The sequence below is a fragment of the Nuphar pumila genome, chromosome 11 (assembly GCF_984573655.1).
Source record: "Nuphar pumila chromosome 11, dmNupPumi1.hap1.1, whole genome shotgun sequence".
In the NCBI taxonomy this organism is placed as follows: Eukaryota; Viridiplantae; Streptophyta; class Magnoliopsida; order Nymphaeales; family Nymphaeaceae; genus Nuphar; species Nuphar pumila.
Window position 1 is genome coordinate 25,029,822 of NC_143259.1, and position 25,955 is coordinate 25,055,776.

The 25,955-nt window shown below is 36.2% G+C and overlaps 1 protein-coding gene across 4 annotated transcripts in view; it reads right to left on the minus strand.

Moving 5' to 3' along the window:
- LOC149822199 (Metallo-hydrolase/oxidoreductase superfamily protein) overlaps positions 1-20,575 on the minus strand; it is a 195,559-nt gene extending 174,984 nt beyond the window's left edge. For all 4 annotated transcript variants that reach the window (XM_089981040.1, XM_089981042.1, XM_089981039.1 and 1 more), the window contains exons 1-2: positions 20,305-20,575; positions 16,855-16,990 (exon numbers count right to left, since the gene is read on the minus strand). In XM_089981040.1, coding sequence (XP_089837166.1) covers positions 16,855-16,990; positions 20,305-20,504 — 336 coding nt within the window. In that variant the 5' untranslated portion in view covers positions 20,505-20,575. The remainder of the gene's footprint in view (positions 1-16,854; positions 16,991-20,304) is intronic.
- Positions 20,576-25,955: the final 5,380 nt, after the last annotated feature.

The following is a 25,955-nucleotide window of genomic DNA, read 5'->3' on the forward strand; positions in this document are numbered from 1 at the left end:
ACGTGTCGTGCACGACTACAAGTACTCTAGGATGAAGGGAGTATATCTCCTCAATAGAAGCCTCAACAGGAGTGTTTAACAAAGATGTAAAGTTTATCAACTTTACTTTATCTTTTGAAAGAGCAGTACCTTGTGCCAACATTATGCATGTGATTATCTCGAATCACATCCGCTATCGGGGTATCTACATATCTCGCATGACTCGATATCGGCCTCGATAGACGGGATACGGGTTTGTCAACAGAACACCCGCTAAGAAGTTCGCTCGAACCCCCAATTCGGGATCACCCGAGATATGCCAAAAAGGTGAGCAGAACCAGCCAATCACATCCTTCCAAATGCTTCGATTTGGAGCAGTCTTTGATGCTTTTGCGCAGCTCCCTAAAATCTCAAGTCGACTCTGCAGGACTGCACACACGAAGAGCCAGGATCCTTATGAGGTATCCCTCTCCTTAGACGAGGATGTGTCACTCGCTCCCGACTGAACTCTTGTCGCAAGAGGGAGAGTGGTAAATGCCCCTTGCATCCTCCACGAGGATGCCTTTAAGGCATACGCAAAGAGCAAGAACATGCACGTCATCAGCAATAGCAAGGCAATACCAACACATATGCAAAGCAAGAGCCTAGGCGCAAAGCGCGACGGCAAGGTAAAGGCGGTAAGCAGAAGTGCAACGCAAGGCCTCGGCACAACGCGTAACAGCAAGTAAAAACTGTAAGCAGGAGTGCAACACAGAACCTTTGCGCGATGCGCGACGACAAAGTAAAGGTTGCAAGCAGGAGTGCAACGCAGAACCTTTGCGCGATGCGCGACCGCAAAGTAAAGGTTGTAAACAGGAGTGCAACGCAAAACCTTTGCGTGATGCACGACGGCAAAGTAAAGGACCGTAAACAGGAGTGCAAAGCAAAACCTTTGCGCGATGCGCAATGGCAAAGTAAAGGACAAGGATCGAAAACCGCATCCTTGAGTTAAATGCGTACTCGTATATATATATATATATATATATATATATATATATATATATATATATATATATATATATATATATATATATATATATATATATATATATATATATATAATGGCCCATTGTTAGTTAATTGAACTTAATTCAATTGTCCAAGTCTTCTGTGCAATCTTCCCCTACCTTTGAGAGTTGCAAGCTTGCTGTCGTCCACGGATGTACGCGATTAGCGGCTCGGATCGCGGAGCACGAGCGGGATCCGTCGTACGAGCTGTAAAAGTAACGATCTTAGCAAGCTAATAGCAAAATAGAAAGTCAGGGGCTCTATCGTCGTCCTGACATAAGGGAAGCAGAGGCAGGGGCATCGTGCACATGCGCACCTGCTATAAGCGCAAGAAGCAGGGGCAGAGGCTGCGAGCCCCTGCTGACTTGCTGTCAACGGACTCCGAGGAGGCAAGGGGTTGCACCCCTGCCCTCATAAAGCGAGGGCAAGCAGGGTTGCACCCCTGCCTGACAAAGCAGAAGAGAGGCAGGGTCAAGCCCCTGCCTGTCAACAATGAACGGAGGCCCGCGTGATGCCAAGGAAAAGCGAGGCGAGGGGGCTTGCCCCGGCCTGCCGAAAAACAATGAAGGCAGTGGTGAAGCCCCTGCCTAACGAGAAAAGAGGCACAGGGAGGGCTCGGCCCCCTCCCCTGCCGCAACAAGGAACAGGGAGGGGCTCGACCCCCTACCCTATCAAAACAAAGAGCAGGGAGGGGGCTCAGCCCCTCCCCTGCCATAAGGGGATGCAGGGAGCAGGGAGGAGGGGCTCGACCCCTCCCCTGCCGTGATAGAGGGAACAGAGAGGAGGGGGGGCGAGCCCCTCCTCTGCCGTAAGAGGAGGCAGGGAGGAGGGTGTTAAAATGTATCTCCTAAATTCGTTGATGTAAATATAAATATATATACTTATATACATAGAGATACATATAAATATATATATGTATATGTATCTCTATTTATATAAATATGTATATTTATATATTTTTCTTTTTTATTACCCGATAAGGGTATAATTGTAATTTCACCTCTTGCGCATATTCCATTTGGAATATGTTGTATTTTTTTTCTTTTTATTTTTTGTATCTTTTTTATTTCTTTTATTCTTTTTCCTTTTTCCAAAAAGGTGCATTGGGGGTCCCCCAATAGAGTCGTTGGGGGGGCCCCAACGGTCACAAATGTGACCGTTGGGGGCTCCCCAACGACTCCTTTGGGAGCCCCCTTGCACCTCCTCCTTGTATAAATAGGGGTGTTCCCCTCTTGTTTTCCCTAAGCTTGAGAGTCTCAAGCATTTGGTTCTTTCTATAAAATACATGCCATTGTGCATGTTTATTATTTTTACGCTTTTGCGTACTTTGTTCAAGTGTTGTGAGAGTGCCTTCGTGCACATCTTTTCTATATTATTTGTGCTCATATGCGTATTGTTTTTTCATAGACAATTTTACATGGTATCAGAGCAAGGTTGATTATTGAAGATCGTGGGATTCTCTATTTTCGAGTGCCTCGAAAAACGTGCCTTCCGATCTTTAAAGTTTGAAGTGGTGGATCTTTCTTCTTAAATATTTTAGAAGAATCTTGTGCAAAGTTGGTGTTGAAAATATTGTGTTGGTACGCTTTTTACTCTTCCTCTTTACTCTCTAATGGGCGAAAAAGAGTCCCATTTTGCTCTTGGTTTCAAATTAAATGGGTCCAACTATCATGTTTAGGCCGAAAATATGGAGGCTCATATAAAAGGGAATGGCCTATGGGGATATGTACTTGGCACAATTCCGGAACCGGAACCCAAGATTACTGTGGTAAATGAAAGCGAAATCAAGATTCTTGAGGGAGAAGAAAGAACCAAAGCCCTTGAAGAATACTCCAAGAAGCACGATAAATGGAAAATGAAGAATTTCAAGATTCTTTCATGGTTTTTCTCATCCGTGGAAACCAAGATTAATGCCAACATTATTAAATTCAAAATGGCATCGGAAGCTTGGCATTATCTTGAAAAAATGTACACATCAAGGGATCTCTCTCATAAGTATTACCTTCAAAAGAAGGCTATCTCCCTTACTCAAGGTGATATGACGATTAGGGAATACTTTGTTGATCTTTCCTCTATTTGGGATGAGTTTGCAATGCTTGAACCAAAATGGAGTGGAGAGGCAATTGAGCTCCGTCACAAGCAACTTGAAGAAGATCGGTTCTTCAACTTTTTGAATGGGCTAAGGCCCGAATTTGAGCAAATAAGGCCATCTCTTCTCTCCTCATTTTCTCCCCCTTCTCTTGAAGATGTTCTCACCAAATTAAGTGGTGAAGAGACTCGTATGAATTTATGTAAACAAGGACCAAATGTTCTTGCGGTTCCTTGTAGTATTGAAGAAAATAGTGAGGTTAATGCCGTATCAAGACCCGGAAATAATGTAAGAACCTATCGTCCCCCTCACTTTAAATTTCAAAATCAAGGAGAAAATGGTGGACAAAGAGGGAAAAGGGACTATAGCAAAACTATTTGTCATTTTTATAAAGAATCGGGCATATCAAACCCGTTTGTCCCAAATGGAAGAAGCTCCTAGCCATGGCTACCACTGGTGTACCACAGAAAGAGGAGGCATCTTCAAGTGGGACCCTCTCTATAAATCAAATAGTGGAAGCTCTTCAACCTCTCCTCAAGGGATCTACCTCCGGTGCGGTCGTATCCACTTCTTCTTTTCCAGGTAAAATCTCTTGGCATTTGGACTCCGGTGCATCCTTTCATATGTCCCCAAACATTTTTTCACTCTCCGATTACTCAAAAAATGATTCCCCATCTTTTGTCTCCACTGCGGATGGAACCTCTCTTGAAATTAAATGAATAGGTAATTTTGAAACTCAAGAGTTTTTTATTCCAAAAATCAGATTTATACCTAAACTAAACTTAAATCTCCTCTCTGTTTCTCAACTCACGGACCATGGTTGCGATATTAAATTCTCTTGTGATAAATGTTTAATACAGGATCGTCAGTCCGGGAAATTGATTGGGGAAGGCTTTAGAAGAGGAGATTTATATTATATGGAATTTCTTCAAGTTCCAAAAGTTTTGTGTAATGTTGCCCGACATAAAGATATAAATGTATGGCACAAAAGGCTTGGTCATCCTAATATCACCAAGTTATCATATTTACATTTTGCAAAAGACCTATGTAAAAGCTCTTTTTCTTGTAATGACTGTATTCTTGGAAAAATGCGAAGTTTACCTTTTGAGCAAAGAACTATGTTCTCTTCTAAAACTTTCGAAATTGTCCATTCGGATGTTTGGGGACCTGCACCTGTTGTTTCAAAAAGAGGCTTTTCCTAGTACGTAATATTTGTGGATGATTTTTCCAGATATTCGTGGATATATTTTGTTAAGTTTAAACATGAAGTGTTTTCATGTTTTAAAAATTTTCATTCAATGATTAAGAACCAATTCAGCAGTAACATAAAGATTTTTAGAAGTGACTCTGAAGGAGAATATCTCTCCAATCAATTTAAGGTATATCTCGAGGATCACGGTATTGTTCACCAAAGGTCCTGTCCTAAAACGCCTCAACAGAATGGGTTGGCTGAAAGAAAACATAGACACATTATCGAGACCACTAGGACTCTCCTTATATCTCAAAATATTCCTAAAAGCAGCTCTTGCTTCTGTTTATTTGATAAATCGCTTACCATCTAGGTTATTAGGTAAAATATCTCCCTTAGAGGTATTACATAAGCTCGAACCTGATTATAATAGGTTAAGAGTCTTTGGATGTAAGTGTTTCATACTTACGGATAAGAATGACAAGCTTTCTCCCAAGGCTATTCCTTGTGCTTTTCTTGGTTATTCTGAAACCCAAAAAGGTTTTCGTTGTTACGACCTTCGAGATGATAAGTTATATGTCTCTAGAAATGTAACTTTTTTAGAAAATGAGAATGGTTTTGAAAAAAATGTTTCTCAACAAGAAAATTTTGATTACTCCTTATTCGACTTATTGTCTAGTAATGATGACATATCTAGTGATGATGATGTATCATTAAACCATGATGAGGAAAATGATGAAGATATTGGTGAACATAATTCACTCAATAATCCAGAAAGTAGAGTTCCAAGTGAGCCTATAACCTACTCTCGTAGAAACCAAGACACCTTTAGAAGTGCTATTGATCAATATAGTGAGCTTTCCACCCCTCTTGATCATAGAAGATCTGAAAGGAATAGAAGACCTCCAACTCGTTTTGTGTCTTTTGATTCTTTTTCACCCCGATATAGGGCTTGTTTAAGTGTCATTCACTCTTATTTTGAACCAAGAAATTTTGAAGAAGCTAAAAAATGTATAGAATGGCAAGAAGCCATGCAAAGTGAACTTGATGCTCTTAAAAGGGCAGAAACTTGGGATTTCCAAACTCTACCTATAGGAAAGAAAACTATAGGCTGTCGATGGGTCTTTAAAGTTAAAACTAAGAGCAACGGTTCTCTAGAAAGGTATAAAGCTCACTTAGTTGCTAAAGGGTATGGGCAAGAGTATGGAATTGATTACGAAGAAACCTTTGCCACTGTAGCTCGAATGGTTACGGTTAGGTGTCTTATTACTATTGCATCTATTAAAAATTGAAACATTTTTCAAATGGATGTTAAAAATGCCTTCTTAAATGGTGATCTCAACGAAGAAATATATATGGATGCCCCACCAGGCATGATAATTCCTAAAGATAAAGTTCTTCGTCTTCGAAAGGCTCTCTATTGTTTAAAGCAGGCTCCCAAAGCCTGGTATGATAGGTTTACCAGTGTAATGCTGGAAAATGGTTTTTTCTCATGTTATACTGACACTGCTTTGTTTACTAGAAAATCTAATGCAGGTATTGTAATTTTGTTGCTCTACGTTGATGATATGTTAATTATAGGAGATGATGTTCAAGGAGTCAAGGGTATTAAGTCTGTCTTCACTTCAAAATTTGAGATGTCAGACTTAGGTTTTCTGACATATTTTCTTGGAATTGAGGTTGCCTATTCGCAACGTGGTTATTTTCTATCTCAGTCTAAACTTGCCTGCGAGATTATTGACAGGTCAGGTATTTCTGATGACAAAGTATGTGAAACTCCTGAAGTTGTGGGAGCAAAAATGAAGATTGACGACGGTGTTCCTCTAACCGATCCTACTCCTTACAGGCAGTTGGTAGGTTCTTTAATGTATCTTAGCATTACTCGACCCGATTTGTCACATGCTATACACATCGCCAGTCAGTTTCAGCACACTCCTATAACCGTTCATATGAGTGTTGTGCTTCGCATCATCAGATACTCAAAGGGAACTGTGAATAAAGGAGTATTCCTATCTTCTTCTGAATTGAAATTGCTTGCTTATACTGACTCAGATTGGGGAGGTGACCCTAGTAACCGTCACTCCACCACTAGTTTCTGTGTTTTCTTAGGTGAGTCTTTGATCTCATGGCGATGTAAAAAGCAACAGAAGGTCTCTCTGTCATCCACTGAAGCCGAATATAGAGCCATGGCATCTACCACCATGGAAATTGTATGGATTCGACGCCTTTTGGAAGATATGGGAGTATTTATCAATGAACCAACAAAGTTGTGCTGTGACAACAAAAGTGCAATTTATATTGCCAAGAATCGCACTTTTCACGAGCGAACAAAGCATATAGAGATGGATTGCCATTATGTCAGAGAAGAATACTTGAAGAAGGTCATTGATCTACCATACGTAACGTCTGAGTATCAACTTGCCGACTTCTTCACCAAAGCTCTATGTTCGCCCAGGTTTCATTTCCTCCTTGGCAAACTTGCGGTCATCACACCGTAAGTTTGAGGGGGGTGTTAAAATGTATCTCCTAAATTCGTTAATGCAAATATAAATATATATACTTATATACATAGAGATACATATACATATAAATATATATATGTATATGTATCTCTATTTATATAAATATGTATATTTATATATTTTTCTTTTTTATTACCCGATAAGGGTATAATTGTAATTTCACCTCTTGCACATATTCCATTTGGAATATGTTTTATCTTTTTTCTTTTTCTTTTTTGTATCTTTTTTATTTCTTTTATTCTTTTTCCTTTTTCCAAAAAGGTGCATTGGGGGTCCCCCAATAAAGTCGTTGGGGGCTCCCCAACAACTCCTTTGGGAGCCCCCTTGCACCTCCTCCTTATTGTATAAATAGGGGTGTTCCCCTCTTGTTTTCCCTAAGCTTGAGAGTCTCAAGCATTTGGTTCTTTCTATAAAATACATGCCATTGTGCATGTTTATTATTTTTACGCTTTTGCGTACTTTGTTCAAGTGTTGTGAGAGTGCCTTCGTGCACATCTTTTCTATATTATTTGTGCTCATATGCGTATTGTCTTTTCATAGACAATTTTACAGAGGGCTCGGCCCCTCCCCTGCTGTGAGAACCACAAAGAGGCAGGGGCTCCTCCCCTGCCGAGGAATCCACAAAAGGCAGGGGGCATAAGCCCCTGCCGAAAAGGTGGGCCGACACAGGGAGCTTCGCTCCCTGCCAGCAAAACAAGAGGGACAGGGGGAGCGGAGCCCCCTGTCGACACAGCAAGTGACAGGGGGCGGAGCCCCCTATCGACGAATGGCGACGACAAGGGCTCTGCCCTCCTGTCAGTCGACCCAAAGAGAGAGAGACAGGGGGGAGTCCCCCTGTCGACGACAGGCGACGACAGGGGGCTCAGCCCCCCCCCCCTGTCGGCCAATCTTGAGAAAGGCAGGGGGTAACCCCCTGCCGATGAGAGGCGACGGCAGGGGGCTCTGCCCCCCTGTCGGTCGACCCCTCACCGAGAAGAAGAAGTGGAAGAGGAGGCGGAAGGAAGGGAAAAGAGGGGAGGTGGATGCGTACCTGGGGTCGCCGGAGCGGAAGGCAGTGGCGGTGGGTCGCCGGCACCTTCGTAGCAGAGAGAGGGAAGGAGATGGCCGGCAGCTGAGGTTGTCGGCTCCCTGCAGCACACGGAATGAAGGCGGTGGCCGGCGGCGAGTCACCGGCGTCGATGGCCGCAGGGAGGAACGAGGGGGAAAGAGGGAGAGAGACCGAGAGACGAGAGGGGGAAGGAGGTTTCGACAGCCTCCCCCCTTCGTCGTTGCGTGCTTTTAAAAGCGCGCAGCCGACTTATTTACCCGGGTCGGATTCGGATCCGGCCCGGATCCAAACAAATTTTTTTTTTGTCGGGTTATTACAGGAACTCTCTAATTAATAGAGTTTAAAAAATTATAAAATGAGATTAATAGGGGAGGTCTACCCATGTGTGTTCTCTCCCTCTCTCTCATCTCCTTCAAGCCCCTCGAGCTCCAGCAGCAGCCCCAAGCTGAGCATCTCTCCTTTTTTCATTATTTTTCTTTTTTTATTTATTGTTTTCTATGCTTTTCCATTGAAAACCTCCATTGTCTCCCCCTATGTGTGGGCTTTTTCTTCATTTTTTCGTTCAAGGAACCCTAAAAACGATTCAAGATGATGATCTACTGATCATCCATGAGGTTTTACATGTTTTTGATCCGTTGGAATAGTTCGCAAATCGTTTATTACGCTAAATGCCCGAAAAAGATCAAGATTCGACCTTTCTATAGGTTGAATCTCTCTTTTAATGGCTAAATTGAAATCTCAGCTATGCTTCCCTGTTTTTTTTATTTATTTCATCATATTCATGCTTATTTTAGTTCAAGCATCAAATCATGATTCATTGCATTATTTACACATTTTTTTGTGTTTTTAGCATGAATAATCAATTTGATTTTATTCTAGGGTTTTAGATTCGTTATTTACAAATCTTGTCGTTGGTTAATGTAATTATTTCACCAGTTTATGTGCGTTAATAAAATATGAATTTTTTATGGTGAAATCATGCATGTGCCTACGGTTTTCAATAAAAAAATCAGAACTTTTAGAGGTCTGTAACCCTGTGTTCAAAAATCAAAGTCGAAACCTGTTTTTTGAGCTAGGAAAACATTGTGAAAATCCAGGAGCATCTTCCCGAGGTCATATCTCCATCTCCGAAGATTAGGTCGACGATCCGTAAAAAGTAGCGTACTCATCATGATGTCTACTTCAATCTGTGCAATTTTTATAAATTTCTACGGTCAATTTCCATGTTTCTTTGACCCAACAACAACACCTGTACTTCTTGAACCGACAGACCCGATTCAGGGCTTGGGTCAACTTGTCGGAACAATTTCTCCCTAACCAAAGATCGTATTGACGATCCGTAAAAAGCCAATGATTCATCGTGATGTCTACTTTCTGTGGTATAATTTTTATAAATTTTCACCGTGGATTTCTATTTTCTTGAATTTCGCAATCAGAACCTGTATTTCTTGAGTGAAATTCTTGATTCGAAGAAGGGTTCAACTTGTCGGAACGATTTCTCCCTCACCAGAGATCGTTTTTCCGATCCGTAAAAAGGGTTCTTCTCGTTACAATTTCTAGTTTGCCTCTGTAAAATTTTATAAATTTTGATGCTGATTTGCTATATTTCCCTGAGCTCAAAACCGGGTCTGCCTGTTGTACATCGTTATGTATAGACCGAATCAGGTACGTATTGCCGGAGGCGTATCTCCTTAACCGAAGATCATATTCCAAATCTGTAAAAAGGGTTATCTGCATTAATCTGTCTAGTTTGTCTCTATCAAATTTTATAAATTTCTATGGTTGTTTAATATCCGATTTGGGTCTGACACTGTGATAGGTATGTGACCGCAGTGAAAATCGCATATTTTCATCTTTTTATTTAATTTTGATATCAAAATAATCCCAAAAATTATATTTTTCGATTGCATTTTAATTTTAGAAATATTAGAAGTGTTCATATCGATTTTTATGAATTTTGAAATTCATTTGATGCATTATTTAGTTATTTCATAAGAACATTATGCCTGTGGAGTCCTGATTCAACTGAAATACGGGCAAAAATTGATTTTTTTTCTAATATTTTGAATTTTTCATGAAAAGTTTTATATTTTTAGGGTTTGATCATGTTCATGATCATATTAGGGTGTACTCCACCCGATTTGCATCGTTTTGAATCCGTTTGATCCCCGGATTAAACAAAATTCAAAAATCTTTTCTGAAAAAAACTGTTTTTAACACTATTTTGCAATAAAGGTCAATTTTCAAGGGTATTTTGGTCATTTTTCTCTAAATTCTGAATTACAAAGTTGCTTATTTTGGTTATTTATTTAGTTCTGCATTATCCTTTATTATGTTTATTTCATGAAAGCATGGAAAAAGGCTTATGTCCCGATAAATCCATCGATTTCCAAATATTGTTAGATAAATCCCGAAAAGCCTACATTTTTGCTACTAATATGTTTGCTAATTTTGTAGGAAAACTCAAGAGTTTATTTTCTTCTCCTTTTTTCTTATTTTATTTCAATTATTGATGTAAATTGTGATATTAGAATAAGAGAATTTCCTTTTTTGCTTAGATTAGGGTTGCATTGCATATGGTTTATTTTCAATAATATTAATCGTGTGATTGAATGATGATTCATGCATATTCAAATTCAGAATGGTCTACACGAATGGCATGTGCACTCGCTTCTAAGGAGTTAATAAACTCGATTGAGTTCGTGTTTGTGGTCATAGTCAGAATAAAAACAATAGCCAGATTTATCTTCTTTTAAGTCACAAACGGCCTACACTCTTAGGCTATCTTCAGAAAGCATTGCATATTCTCAAAAGTTTTCTAAGTATTTTCCCTTTTTAGAATCAAATGAACTATATTCAATATATATTCGTGGTCATAATCAGGGATACGTGTCAAATATATTTCATCTAAATTCTATAAGGCACGAAAAACCCTTTTTATCAATGATTTTCCTTAAATTCTTCAGAAGATATTTTCTCAAATGGCATTCATGCATCATCTAGGTTTAGATTGCATCATGAATAGTTTTCATAGGGCTACACGCCCATCCTTTTGGTTAATTCAAGAGTCAAATCTCATAAAAATCGATTTTCTTAAAGTCACCTGGATTTTCTTCAAAGATCGATTTTCTCAAAACATCAGGATTTCTTCAGAAATCGATTTTCCTTTTCTTCAAAATATCTCTCAAATGTTGTTCACCATTTTCAAAGTGTCTCCTTTTTCCAAGTACTTTCAAATCTTCGAAGCATATATTATGTTTTCAATATGCATTTTTCCAAAGTTCATAGCACATGTCTGATTCTTTGTGCATCTAGGAATAGAACGTTGATTTAGACAGTTGAGTAAAGCAAAGTACATGATTGATCCTTGGTTCGATTATCCCTGGTTATGGCACCAGGAACAGTTGAACCTCGTACCGACATGCGAGTCCCATTCCTCGAAATTTTCCAGCATTTTAAAACGAAGGCGAGTTATTTTTAAAACTTTTTCAAAAGGTCAATTTGACTTGAAAAAGTAAAATTTTGCGATGATAACAATCGTATGATACGTACAACATTGGCCCAAAGCATGAGAAAAGAGAGAATGACTCGAAAGATAAATAGACTTCTATTTATTATCATTTCATCATGATTGATGAATCTAAGTACATTTGGATTTTTTTCTTTCATTTTGTCATTTAATGTAACACCAACTGACCCTCAAAAATAGTGGAATTTTTTTTTTAACATTTGCGAAAATCCTACCAAAGACCTGGATACATCACAGATTTAACATTACCAAACCACAAACCATTCCAGGCATTAAATCAATTTGAAGTAAGAAAATAAACTTCATTAATTAAATTAAAAAGTCAAAAAGTCTAAGAACATAAAATTGACTCTAGCAAAATCGTGGGCCATGGTCAGAACCCAAACACCAGTCACAAGTCTCGCATCCTCTAGTTAGTCAGGACATCACTGAGCTTCTGAGCCTGTAAAACAGTTTTAAGAAAATGGGTAAGAACTGAAGTACTCGTACGAATACATCTAAAAATTCAACAATAAAGAAAATATCATAAATTAATTCATGCATAAATTTTCAGAAAAAATCACAAGCAATAACTTACCACAAATATCTTAACATTCAAGCATTCATCCAAATATCATGCCAAATCAAATATGCAGAAATGCATGAACTATTGTTGAACAATAAAATATGCATGATTCAATGCACATACATGAATAACTTATTAAGTTATTTATCAGAGTTGTTTTTGCATGCATGTCACTATTTAAATGCACACAAATTTAATTTTCACTTTTTCTTAAACCCGCGGATACTCAAAATAGACACAATTTCCGAAGTTCAAGTTAGATTTCTGGTCATAGCTTAACACACTATTTGTATTTTATTTACTAGGTTTCACACTTGTTCCTCGACCGATATCAGGAATCAACACCATCAATGAGAACATTAAGAATCAACCCCTAATGTCTGAATATCAGTGAAATTAACATTCACTGATGTCACTTTCTTAGTATACCAATAACTACATCTGAGTCAACAACGACACCTACAAGCAAAGTAGCTGAAAGCTCCCTAAAATCGTGGCAAAAAATATGAACCGCCTATCGGGTTCTGGGACACAATCGCAAACATAGTTTTAGTATCCTTACGATCCCCCATGACCACCATCCAAGATTCCCACATATGGAAGGGACGTCGAGGAAAAGTTAAATTACACAGTTTGATCTCTTTTACCATTTAAATCAATTTCAAGTTCTTTATACATGAATTGTTTTGCAAATCAACATGAAAAAACCTTTTCGGGCTTTGACCCTCACAATTTAAGAGTGTAATTAAATTTGGAAAACCAATAATTTCAAAAAATTATTTTGCAATGCATAAAAAAATTTCATAACATTGGAGAAACACATGCTCCTGGCCTACATAGGCCCGCAGTGGTTCACACATAACACACAACACACAGTTTCACAATTTATGTTTACAATGCACATTCAAAACACAAAAAGAATGCACATTGAGCCAAGCTCATACACATGCAAATAGAAAGCTTGCAGACCACACTATTCATGATCAATTCTATGCATATGATCAACCAAACATGCATATGATCACACTCATGCAAACATCGAATTATTTTTAGATTCATCCGTATGATATGCAAATTACAAATTGATCGGTTTAGGATCAGATTTATGTACCAAATCAGAAAATACATTTTTCGATCACATTCATGTACATGACCAGCTGATTCCAAACAGGTATACAATCAGCTTCATGTACCATGAATCAGCTAAGCAAGAATAGATACAAAATCCCATGAATCAGCTAAATGGGAAGATACATGTTCTGATAAGATTCACGTGCATGATAAGATTTATGTACATGAATCGGCTACGCAGAAAATTGCAGGTGCCGATCAAATTCGTGTACATGATCAAATCCGTGTACTCAAACCGGCTATGCAGAAAATATATTGTGTTTGTCATATTCATGTACATGGATTGGTCAGACATGAATAAGATCGGCTAGTTTGATTCATGTACCTGAATCAGATTCATATACATGGATCGGCCAGTCATAAATAACATCATAGCAGTTGGTCTGATTCATGTACATGGGTCGCCCAATTATGAATTCACATCAGTTGCTGGCCAGATTCATGTACATGATCAGATTTCATGTACATGGATCAGCTAACATAAAATTCAACATAATGAGTTGTTGACCAGATTCATGTATATGATCCGGTTCATGTACATGGATCGGCCAACACAAATATTCAGTTGCATACACGATTCAAGCTCATAACTAATAAATAATCAGCAAGCTGAAAATTAAAGAAAACATATATATATATATATATATATATATATATATATATATATATATATATATCATGTTCATGAAATCGGCAACTAGGGCAAGACCTATGTCTAGGCTCACAAAATCAACCAACTAAAAATATGTCATTCAGATGCATGCACTTGAAATCAGCAAGACTGAATTACACATTTATTTTGATCAATAAAATCAACAATATGAACTACATATTTATTTTCAGATACATGAGCAACGAAATCGACAATCTGAACTACAGATGCATGCTTAATGAAATCGACAAGTCTAATATATATATATATATATACATTTAGGATGCAGGAGCATGAAAATCGACAAATCTGGAGTATATATACATACATATATTCAGATGCATGAGCAAGGAAACTCGACAAACCTGATATATATATATATATATATATATATATATATTCAGATGCATGAACGAAAAAGATTGACAAGCCTGAAATATATATACATATTTATATTCAGATTGCGTGAACAAAAAAAATCGATAAACCTAAAGTATATATATTCAGATTGCATGAACAAGAAAAATCGACAATCATGAAATATATATATATATATATATATATATTGCCGATACATATCTTTGCAATCAAATTCTCCTTTTCCCCTCTAAACTCATGCTCGAATGGATTTATACGAAGTCTTTTCCCATGCGAATTAAAAGAGAAACCAGTATCTTGAATTGAAGTTATGAAAAGTTAGAAAGACTTGATGGATGGCTTCTTCTTCTCTTTTCCTACTCTCACATGATTTTCCCTCTTCTTCTCAAACCCCACGAATTTCTCTTTTCTTTTTCTCTCTCTCTCTCTTTCTCTCTATCTCTCTCTTTCTTTCTCTCTCTATCTCTATCTCTCTCTAGAACACGAGTTCCAAAGGGAGAGAGGTCTAGCCCCCGTTTTATATTATCTTTAAGCCTTCTAGAGAGGGGGTGACGTCCCCTCTAGATGCTCTCTCTAAGTAGGTAGAGTTCTAGAACTCTACTCCCTTATCTCCTAGATTTTTTTTTTTTTTTTATTTTATGATTTTTAATATTTTATATTCTTAAGGAATATTCCAAGGGGAATGCCCCCTTTTAGAAATTTCTTATGGGGTATCATCCTTAGTCTATTTTAAAGTTTTTTTTTTACTTTAAATTCAAATTAGTTTTGAAATTGCCATGGATGGATTATGGATCCAAATTGGATCCACGGTCCAAATTCATATCCAAATCCATATTCAAATCCAAATGGTCCCAACCTGAATTGGATCCTAGTCAATATAGATCCTGAACTGGGTTCAGATCCATATTAACATAGATCAAATGGAGTGGATCTAGTCCGATTCAATCTAGAAAAGGCTCAAAAATAGAGGTCGGTCATTTTTTAAAAATGCAGTTTTTGGGCAAACCGTAATCCAATTTCGGGAAAACAGATCTTCTACGAGATCTACGTTGCGAGGCGGATCTAACAGTGGTCATACCTCAATTTTGCTTCCGAATTTCGCCTGAATTTAACCGGAATTTCGCTCGAATTTTGCTCGAATCTAAAGGTTAAAAACTAAAAATTTCTCAAATTATAATTAACTCAAACTGAGCCATGCCCAAACCTAGCAGATGTCACCTCTATTTAATTATTTTCCCACGATTTTTATCAATTAAATATAAATATAAAATTCAAAAATTATATTTTAGACTTTAAAAATCATGGAAAATTACAAGATATTACATTTAATGTGGCTCTTTAATAGTAATCGTTTTTTTTAGTTGTTATCTTGTTACAATATCATTTTGCGTGTTTTGGTAGTTCATGTGTATGTTCAATTGTTCATGATGCTTAAATTTGATTTCTTTTTTTTCTTCTATTGTATTCTATGATTTTCTCTAAAAAAATTTGGAGATTTTTTCTGCATACTTTTTTTTATTTTTTGTGATTTTTAAAAAAAAATTCATATCTTATGAATATAGTACAATACACCCATGTCGTTTGGCATTTCTAATCTGGGTTCCAATACATTTTTTATAGCATTTCTTTTAGATGAAAATAGATATCATTCTATATGTCCGGATGCATAAAAAAAACCTTTGTTCTTTGCATATTTATTTATCGGTCAAAAGTATCATATGGTAGCTAAATTATGTTGTTAGGCTTAGTTGAAGTTTCTTAGATTTGTAATATATGTGATAATGTATGCAAAAATTATTGCACGAACTCTTTATTATTTTAATGTATAGAAACCTTAATAATATGTTGCCTTTTGAAATTTTTGTTACTTTTTTTTATGTATATTTGCGTGTTATTCTCTTAACTAAGTAATGTAGAGATTTTTTAACAGAATGATAGAGTTCTTAATAATGATCTTTATTTGTTCAAAGTTTTCTTCTTATCCTCATCAATTTATCAGCATTTTATATGATTCATATGCCGCTTCCTAAATGATTCATCATACTGCTTCTTGTTTCATGTTTTCCTAATCCTCTAAAAATCTGAAATGACAATTTCCCAATTCCACTTCCTGTGCTGCTTCCCATTTTTCAATTCTCCCTCTAGCAACTATGCAGCAGAATCCGCACAAACACCGTCCAGACATTCATACCATAAATGCTAACTTCATAGTAGTTTTATATAATAAGCACTACAACTACAAGCTAATTGACCTCAAATTTAATTTTTGTGCAAAAATCATGCTTCCCATGTGAATGTCATTCAAGCACCATTCATCAAATGAAAAAAGCATGAATAAGAAGATTCAAGTACATGGTTTACACAATGACTCTTCCCATTCAGTTTCATATAATAATCATAAGCTATTCTTTACATGCAAGAAGTTTATAGAATCAGCCAAAACCAACTCATGACATGCATACAGAACATAATCATACTCATGCAAGATAAACTCACAGAATCCACCCGTGGAATCTTGTGGTGGATGAACCATCTCAATACTTGCTCCCTAAAAGTCTTTCGAATAAGAAGATTCAAGTACATGGTTTACACAATGACTCTTCCCATTCAGTTTCTTATAATAATCATAAGCTATTCTTTACATGCAAAAAGTTTATAGAATCAGCCAAAACCAACTCATGACATGCATACTGCACATAATCATACTCATGCAAGATAAACTCACAGAATCCACCCGTGGAATCTTGTGGTGGATGAACCATCTCAATACTTGCTCCCTAAACGTCTTCCCAACATCGATCAAAATGTAGCTGTGTTCTCCATTGCCATGAGAAAAAGCAATAAGAAGAGATGTATTACACCTGTCAAGCCAATGAGGTTGAAGATCAAAAATGTGCAACTGTCATTTACAGAGATGATGCATATGACTAAAATACAATTGCAATCTAAAATTTAAACAAACTCATACTATTATTGAGAAAGGTAGTTCTTGAGCTTTCTACAGATTAACTAAAACCTAAAAGCATCTTTCAAGGGCTGTACTGACCACTTCCAATATTATTCATCAATGAAAACTTAACGACCTTTTTCTCAAAAATTGTGCTCTGCTCTGTATTTTATCATGCTCCTGAATCATTGTAGTCTTCTTTGTATATGAAATGGATAAACTTTTGGGTTTATCATGTGTTGCTTATGAATTATTATGCTACAATTTAAAGACTTTTTGTATTGTGTGAACTTGTGTTTTGTGTTAATTGAATAACAAGATGAGTTACAGAACAAAGAGGTGAGAAATTGAATAAATGTACATGAAGTTCATGAAAAATGAGTAATATGGGAAATTGTGAGAAACCATAAACAGATATGTCACGACCTCAAAAATACAAGACATACAACAACAACTACGCCTTCATCCCAAAACAATTGGGGTCAGCGATATGAACCAAAAAAGAAATTCATTTTGGGTCTTCCACATGAATCCTTTTCCTCCAATCATTTCTATCCAACGCCATGTCCTCGGTGAGGTTCAAAGCATTCATATCCTTTCCTATCATCTCCATCCAAGTCTTCCTAGGCCTACCCCGACCTCTTTTAACTAATATATTTTCCCATTTCTCCAACCTTCTAACTGGAGCATCATTAGGCCTTCGCCGAATATGTCCAAACCATCGTAAACGATTCTCTCGCATCTTATTTTCAATGGGTGCAACACCTACCTTCTTACGTATCTCTTCGTTCCGAATCTTAGCTTTTATTGTATTTCCACACATCCATCTAAGCATCCGCATCTCAGCTACACTCATTTTTTGAATATGATGTCTCTTGGCAGCCCAACATTCCGTACCATATAGTAAAGCGGGTCTAATAGTCGTCCTATAAAACTTTCCCTTCAACCGCAATGGCATTCTACGATCGCACAGCACTCCAGTAGCACTTTTCCATTTCATCCACCCAACCTTTATCCTATGATTTACATCTCCATCAATTTCTCCATACTTTTGAATGATGGATCCCAAATATTTGAAATAATCATTCATCGGTATATCTTGCTCACCAAGCTTCACTACACTCCCATCACTACTCTGTTGCTTACTAAACCGACATTCCATATATTCAGTCTTACTCTTACTCAACTTAAAACCTCTAGCTTCCAATGTCTGTCTCCATAATTCTAACTTAGCATTAACCCCAGCTCTAGACTCATCAATCAAAACAATATCATTAGCAAACAACATACACCACGGTACATTTTCTTGAATTGATCTCGTAAGCTCATCCATCACAATCGCAAATAGGAAAGGGCTTAAAGCAGATCCTTGATGTAACCCAACCGTTATCGGAAAATTGTTTGTCACCCCTCCACAAGTGCGGACATTGGTTACTACTCCTTCATACATATCTTTAATTATACTAATGTACTTGAGAGAAACACCTTTCTTCATCATTGTCCACCAGAGAACGTCCCTAGGTACTCTATCGTATGCCTTCTCTAAATCAATAAAAACCATATGCAAATCTTTGTTCCTCTCTCTATATCTTTCAATAAGTTGTCTAAGAAGATGTATAGCTTCCATAGTTGATCTTCCAGGCATAAAACCAAATTGATTCTCCGATATCATGACAACCTTCCTCAACCTAGACTCAATCACCCTCTCCCAAAGTTTCATAGTATGACTCATGAGTTTTATACCATGATAGTTTGTGCAATCTTGTATATCACCCTTATTCTTATATAAAGGCACCAAAGTACTCTTCCTACAAGACATAATGAAATAAATTAATTCTTGAAATTGTGGCATACTAATTCACAAGCAAAAATAAATCAATAATGACTCATAAATCAAGTTTGGTTCAAAACATTATATATATATATAGGGTTAATCTAACTTTAACCTAGTTAGGTTTAACATTAGATAAATTCAACCTTATGGAAATTACTAAAATACACTAAAAATGGTATTTTTTTAAATGCAAGGTTACTTTTTGAGGTAAAAAAGGTAACTTTTATAGCTTCATAAAGTTACTTTTTTGGAAAAGGTATTTGACTTTTCAATTCTTATAAGTTCAAAAAAGTAACATTACATTTTCAAAAATGCCATTATTTTAAGGGTGTTTTAGTCATTTTCATAAAGTTGAATCCATCTAATGTTAAACCTAACTGGTTTAATAGTAGATTAATTCATATATATATATATATATAGAGAGAGAGAGAGAGAGTGGCTGCTGCTCAATCCATACTTTCTCAATCAAAAAATCAATCTTTTTAAGCGTCCATAGTGAGGGTGATGGATGCTAAGCATTTTTTTGCACAAAAAATGCTGAAAACCGCTCAAAAACCGCAAAAAAGGCCTTTAGCGGAGCTCAAAAATGCCACTAAAAACAATCTTAAAAATACTAGGTGTGTCCTTGGCTGACCTTTAGCGGCAGTTTTGAGCAGCGCTAAAGGTGCCAGCGGAGAAAAGACCTTTAGCAGTGCTTCAAAAGCACCAGTAAAGGCCTTTTTAGCACGTTTTTGTTCATTTTGGCATTTTTTACGCGCTGACTGTCCATCAGGAACCTGCGGTGGACTGTCAGCGCGATTGTGTTCTTCTTGAGCATGGATTGAGCAACTACCAATTTTTCTATATGTATACGGGGTTAAAGTTTGCTACAACAATTGTAAATACAATCCACTTAGCAAACCTTGGTTTTTTTATTTATTGTCTTGTCGCATCTAACATTGTAAGGGAACCTACTTCTAGATTGCTGGAATTTGACCTGTATACAGGTTTTTTCGGCAATTCAGAAATCGGCAGCTGTGGATGCATCTATTTTCTCCGCCTCAAAAAAATGTCTCTTCATCGAAAAAACATGATCCAAGGGATGATTCCTACTAAACCAACAGTGTTGAACAAATCTATGAAGTTAGATTGAGCCAAAAAAAATTGCTTCATGAGATTCCAACTAGATTGTAAGTAATCAATTGCAGCAAATATAAATCTATTTATTTATTTATATTCATATATATACATATGTATATATAAGTCAAGAACATGATGAATTATCGACCAACCACAGGAGTTCCTGATCAAGTTCATACAAAAGATAAACAAAGAGAAGAGAGAGGGAGAGAGAAAAAAAAAGAGGATGAAAAATCTGAATGTAGGGCGGAGAGATATCAGGGAAGTCGTCAGACCTGTAGTTGGGGTTCTTTTCGGGTGGTAAGGAGAGAGACTGCGTGCAGACCTCGCATGGCGGATCGGACGGTTGCAAGAGACACATCGCGTTCGGGACGGCACTCGAGCAGCCGGTTCCCAGGAATATTAGCGACGACTCGCCATTATCCGGCGGGAAGACGCCGAGGTTCCCGTTCTCCGTCGGAAGTATGGGATCCATCGGCTCTCTCTCTCTCTCGGAAACGAGGGAAGGCGAGGAAATGGGCGCCCCCGTCGTTTCAGTAGGAGCCTGACAACTTCGCTCGAGTAGCAGCTGAAAAGGGATCGTCAGGGGTTGGGTTGTCAGTTGTGACTTGGGGTGTCAACGGGTCCGGTATGATTCGGACCCGGGTAGAATCAGACCCAAGCCCGACTTGAGAAGATGGTACTGGGTCCGGACCATAAGAGGAACCATTTCGAGATTCTACAATGATTACATGAACCAGACCCGGATCATTCCTGGTAAAATAATATCTTTTATCATTTTTACACCGGATCTTAATTGAAACTCATGTCGTGCCCAGGTCAAATATTAAATTTCACAAATTATACCTGGATCCATATATTAATCGGGCCCTTTGGGTCTAGAATCTGATTGGGACGGCTTATTTATTACCAAACCTTGACCATAGGGCCCCATCTAACCTGTCTCATTGATGCTTGTGACTATTTGTTTTAAGAAAAACTATAATTACCATTTTATGAGTCACACTGTTAAGTCATTTGGGTCCCGTGGCTAAAGTATCCCGAATCCGCAACAACTGAAACATGTTTTGGCAAATCATATTGCAATCAAATATGTTCAGATTTATTATTCACATTCATTGCAAGTAAGATCATGATTATGCTCAGTTTATTATGAAAATAAATATCTTCAAGCTGTCATAAATGAATTTATCATTAACATCAATTATAATCTGCGTATGAGCTTATTTTTTCGAAACATTACATCCTTACAGTAAAACCATAACTTACCAATTATGATTTAACTCACCTTGATCTTAATCATAAATATGTACTTTAGATCTGATATAATTCAAAACTAAATTTATGAAAATATTGAAAAAAATATCAAAACATAATTAGAGTTACGAAACCTGACTTTCCTGATAAGAGCTCACATAAACCATTATCGAGCAAATCTATATGACTGTGATTAATGTATTAATTTTCAGTACCTCAAATTATATCATACATAATTAAAACATGAATGATAACAAATTGAATCAATGAGTTTATTACAACTAACCCATAACCAAAAGCATACAAACTGGTTTTTCAGTCAATGCCCCCACAATCCCAAATTGAAAGTCTCATGTTTTTTTAATTTTGTTTAGTTGTAGTCTTGCTTATACAAGGTAAATTCATATAATTTAATTTAGTTCATAATGTAAATGACTTAGAAAAAAATTAAACCACAACATCATATGAATATATAGAAATCAAATTCTAAGAAAGAGCCCAAAACCCTAAATCGATTTCTAAGAAATTAGGGTTTTGATTTTCTCAATACAAACCATTTAATTTTTATCCAATCAAGCACGGTTTTAGTTATTTAAGAAGCTACACATGATGTGCATAATCACACAATTGAAAATACAATTCTTTAGAATCAACCAAACGAGTTAATTTGCATACTAGTCAAACTTTTGCAATATTTTGCAACTACCACCTATAAAAATTCGAATTCAAATATTTTTTAGTGTTTTGGTTTATGTTCATGATTCAGTAAGATGTCTTAATACTGATAATATGCAGATCATGATAGAAAAATAGTAAAACAACAAAATCCATATACGTCACTGCCTAATCACAGGTAGAAGTCGTTAGGAAATTTGGATCCCTAATAAGCCGTTTTTACAAAATCTACCAAAATTTGTAAAAAACATATATAAACATCATATTTTTAATGTGGCTGCCTTTACTTGTCAAGAACACAACAAAAAAAATGATACTGAAAATCATGAGTATGAAAAAAATAAAAATTTATTTACTAAACCCTATTCTGATAGAGTTATAAACTAGATTTTGTAAATTGCAGTATTTTTCTCAAATTGAAGAATTTATGTAGATTTATTGAAAATGTTTTTGGCAAAACCCTTTTTATAGTCTTGTATTATATATTGGACTTCACCTTAATTTTTTATAATTTTTTCAGAGTGGTTTTGCTTAGCCTTCTATACCTTTTAAAAAAACTGGTTGAAATGGTTATGTAACGAGAGCCTAAAACTAGAACTCTGTTAAGATGAACATTTCTTCATCAAAACTAATTTAAATCGAGTAAAACAAGATGCTGAAATTAAGACCTAGATGTGTAGATTACTATAGTATTTTTATTTAAATTTGTCAAACTAATATTCTCAGAGTTACAAAATTATTTTCAAAATTGGTTGAAAAAATTTAGCAGTCATCTTAAATAAGAGTTTCTCAAAAAACGTTTTTGCTAGCCTTTGAAACTTCAGTATTTTGGATTCAACCAGATTTCAAAAGAGCTAACTTATGGATGTCACCAAAAAAAAATTGTTATGGTGGAATCTAACTTGATTCAACAATAAAACCATATTTAGATATGTTTTTCAAAAATGTTTTTATGAAAAATCCATGATTCGCGTTTTACAAATCCAAATATACAATATCTTAACAAAAGAAAATGTGTATGACTGATCTAATAATGCAAATACAAATCTGAGATAATATTTTATACACATATGCATGCTTGGTGTATGTATAAAGCATATACTACTTAAATCTTAACTAAATGAATCGATAGATCGTTAAACCAGAAGAAAATTAGGCGATCCGATATTTTCACCAACACCAACACCTAGAAATATGCAAATTTAATGGCTGCTCAAGCCACACACTCCAGACCTTCTAGGCGCGAATAGGAGAGGAGCAAGAAGAAGAAAAAGATGAAAAAGAAAGAAGAGAGAGAGAAAATATTACTTTTTTTCTAACACATGTGAATAAGAGGGGCATGTGGGAGGGGGTTTATACAGTCTCTCTCACTTGGCCCAAAGTTCTAACTTGGTTAGAACTATCCCCTCTAAAAATGTGTGGAAGGAGACGAGTCCTAGCCTAGTTCAAACTCTAATTGTCTAGAACTTCTTTTCTTTATTAGTTTATCAACTTCTTTAAAACTCTAGTTAGTTAGAACTCTACTTGTTTGACTTTTTCACATGCTAACCACTAACGAATATCTAACTTATCTAATTAATTCAAGAGGTGTGGGACGTCTCACCCTCTTTGTTTTAGTGATTAATAATTTAAATAAATTTTAGAAAAAATCTAATTTCCCAATTAAAGTCTTAATTAATTTTTTTAATTAAAATAAAATGATATTTAAACTGCATGAACTCTTGGATCCAAATGAGGGTCCACATAAGCCGTCCCATATGAGGGTCCAATCCATTGATATTGGATCCAATTAATATTTTAAATTAGATTAAATCTGAATATTATTTCAAATCCATATTGAATTCAAATGATAGGATTTAGATCCAAATCCAATATCCATAGTCTAAAATCATTTACTTTCTTGTTTAGTCCATATATTTTAAATTTTATAATTATTCTTGTACTGTTATTTATAACTCGAGACTGAATTTCATAATTAGTCGAAACCAAAAAAATCAAGAAAGTCAAGAATTTCAATAAAATGTATAATTTCTAAAAAATCAAGATTTTTCACTCAAGTCATAGACACAAAAAATTTATCATATATTCAATTTAATTGTCAAAGAAAAATCTTGGGTTTTACATCAACTTCAAAGATAGTCCACAATCCAAAATACTCTAGAATTAGTGAGACAACCTCCATGTTAGAGGCCAGGACAATTTAATTCTTGATGGACTTCTTATGGTAGATAACACATTACTAAAAGAAAAATATATGGGTATATTGTAGTTTGCTCATGGTATTAATCCTAGGGGTGAGATGTTTTTTGTAACATTTACAATTGTAGATAAGTAGTCAAAGGAGTTATTGGCATAGTTTTTTAAGCATTTGATGAGAAAATTCTCACGCTTTGATGTTGATAAATATAAAGATAAAGTGGATTTAACACTTGTCTTAGATAGACACTTAGGGCTTCAGTATATTGTCTCCCCACACATGGCCTAGATGTCATATTGGATTTTATATGAAGCACGTGACAAATAACTTTTCTAAGAAATTTGGTTCACCACTAAGTGAACTCAAGTGTAGCACATGCCAAGCTGCCACGAGACAATAATATAATTATTTTGTAGAAAATATTTGAGAGCAAGATGAAGTCACATACCTGTATTTGACTAAAGAAGTGGTCAAGAAACATTGGACTAACAATCACTTTCTAGCAAAAAGGTATGTGTGTTTAACCTATAATATAAAGGAGAGCTTCAATTTATGGATTCTCTCCATACATGACAAGCCCCTAGTGCCTCTTATTGAGAGGTTTCGTCTCACATTGATGGGACTTTATGAGAAAATTGGGATTTGAAAATGAAATTGAGAATGTGGAAACCTTGGAAAATCATGATTTTGAACTTAGGAAATACTTTGAAATCTCATTTGAAAATTTAGAGTTCTTGAGAAAATCAAATCCTCAGAAAGACTTGGAAATTTTTGAGAAAATCAATTTCTTTGAAATAGAATTAGAAAATGATTTTGAAAACGATGCAATTTGAATGAAATGAATGAATAAACATGAATTTGAAAGATATTTCCTTGAGGAATTGGGAAATCCTTTTGAGTTTTTGAGAAATGCAGTGCATTTTTTGAAATTAGCCCAAAAGTGTAGGCTGAATGTAGCTAATACGAAGATCACAAATCTTGGTTTTTTTCGTATTCTGACTATGACCATAAATACGAATCCCACCAAATTCGTGAATTCCCTAAGAGCTCGTGCATGTGTCAATCATAGTGATTTTGAAAAAATGTGCATATGCATCATACATCAGATATTGGAAATTATATAAATTTAAACTATATGCAATGCAGTCCTATTCTAAGCTGAAAAGTAACTCTTATTCTAATAACTCCGCCTGTGTAGTTATACACTGCCGGTCCCAAGCCCGGATAAAGGAGGAGGGTTGCGGTAGGCCTGTGACAGCCAGCATAAAAACTTTGTCATATCCTATGAAAATGAACCAATATGAGAATTTCGTTGGGGCGTTCCCTACTGAGCGACGCGCTGTACTCTCTAGGCCCGGAGGCAGTGATAAATGTGCAAGGGTTGCTAGGTCGTCGCCCAGAAGCGACGCGTCACACCGGCGCCCGGGTGTGGTGTCAAATAGGCAAGGGTTCCCTCACTTTGTTGGACGGGTGGGGGTAAAGAAGTTAGTCCAAGACCATAAAATTAGGTTAGCCACTTGGAACATAGGGTCTTTAACTGGTAAGTTGGTAGAGTTAGTAGATGTTATGTGTAGGAGAAAGATTGATATTTTATGTCTTCAAGAGACCAAATGGGTAGGTGAGAAAGCTAAAGTGATAGAACCTTGGGGATATAAGATTTGGTATACAGGAATAAATAGGAATAGGAATGGAGTAGGGATTGTTATGAGTCGTCAGTTTATAGATAATGTAGTTGAGGTCCGTAGGAAGGGTGATAGAATTTTACTTATTAAATTAGTATTAGGTACGGATATTATT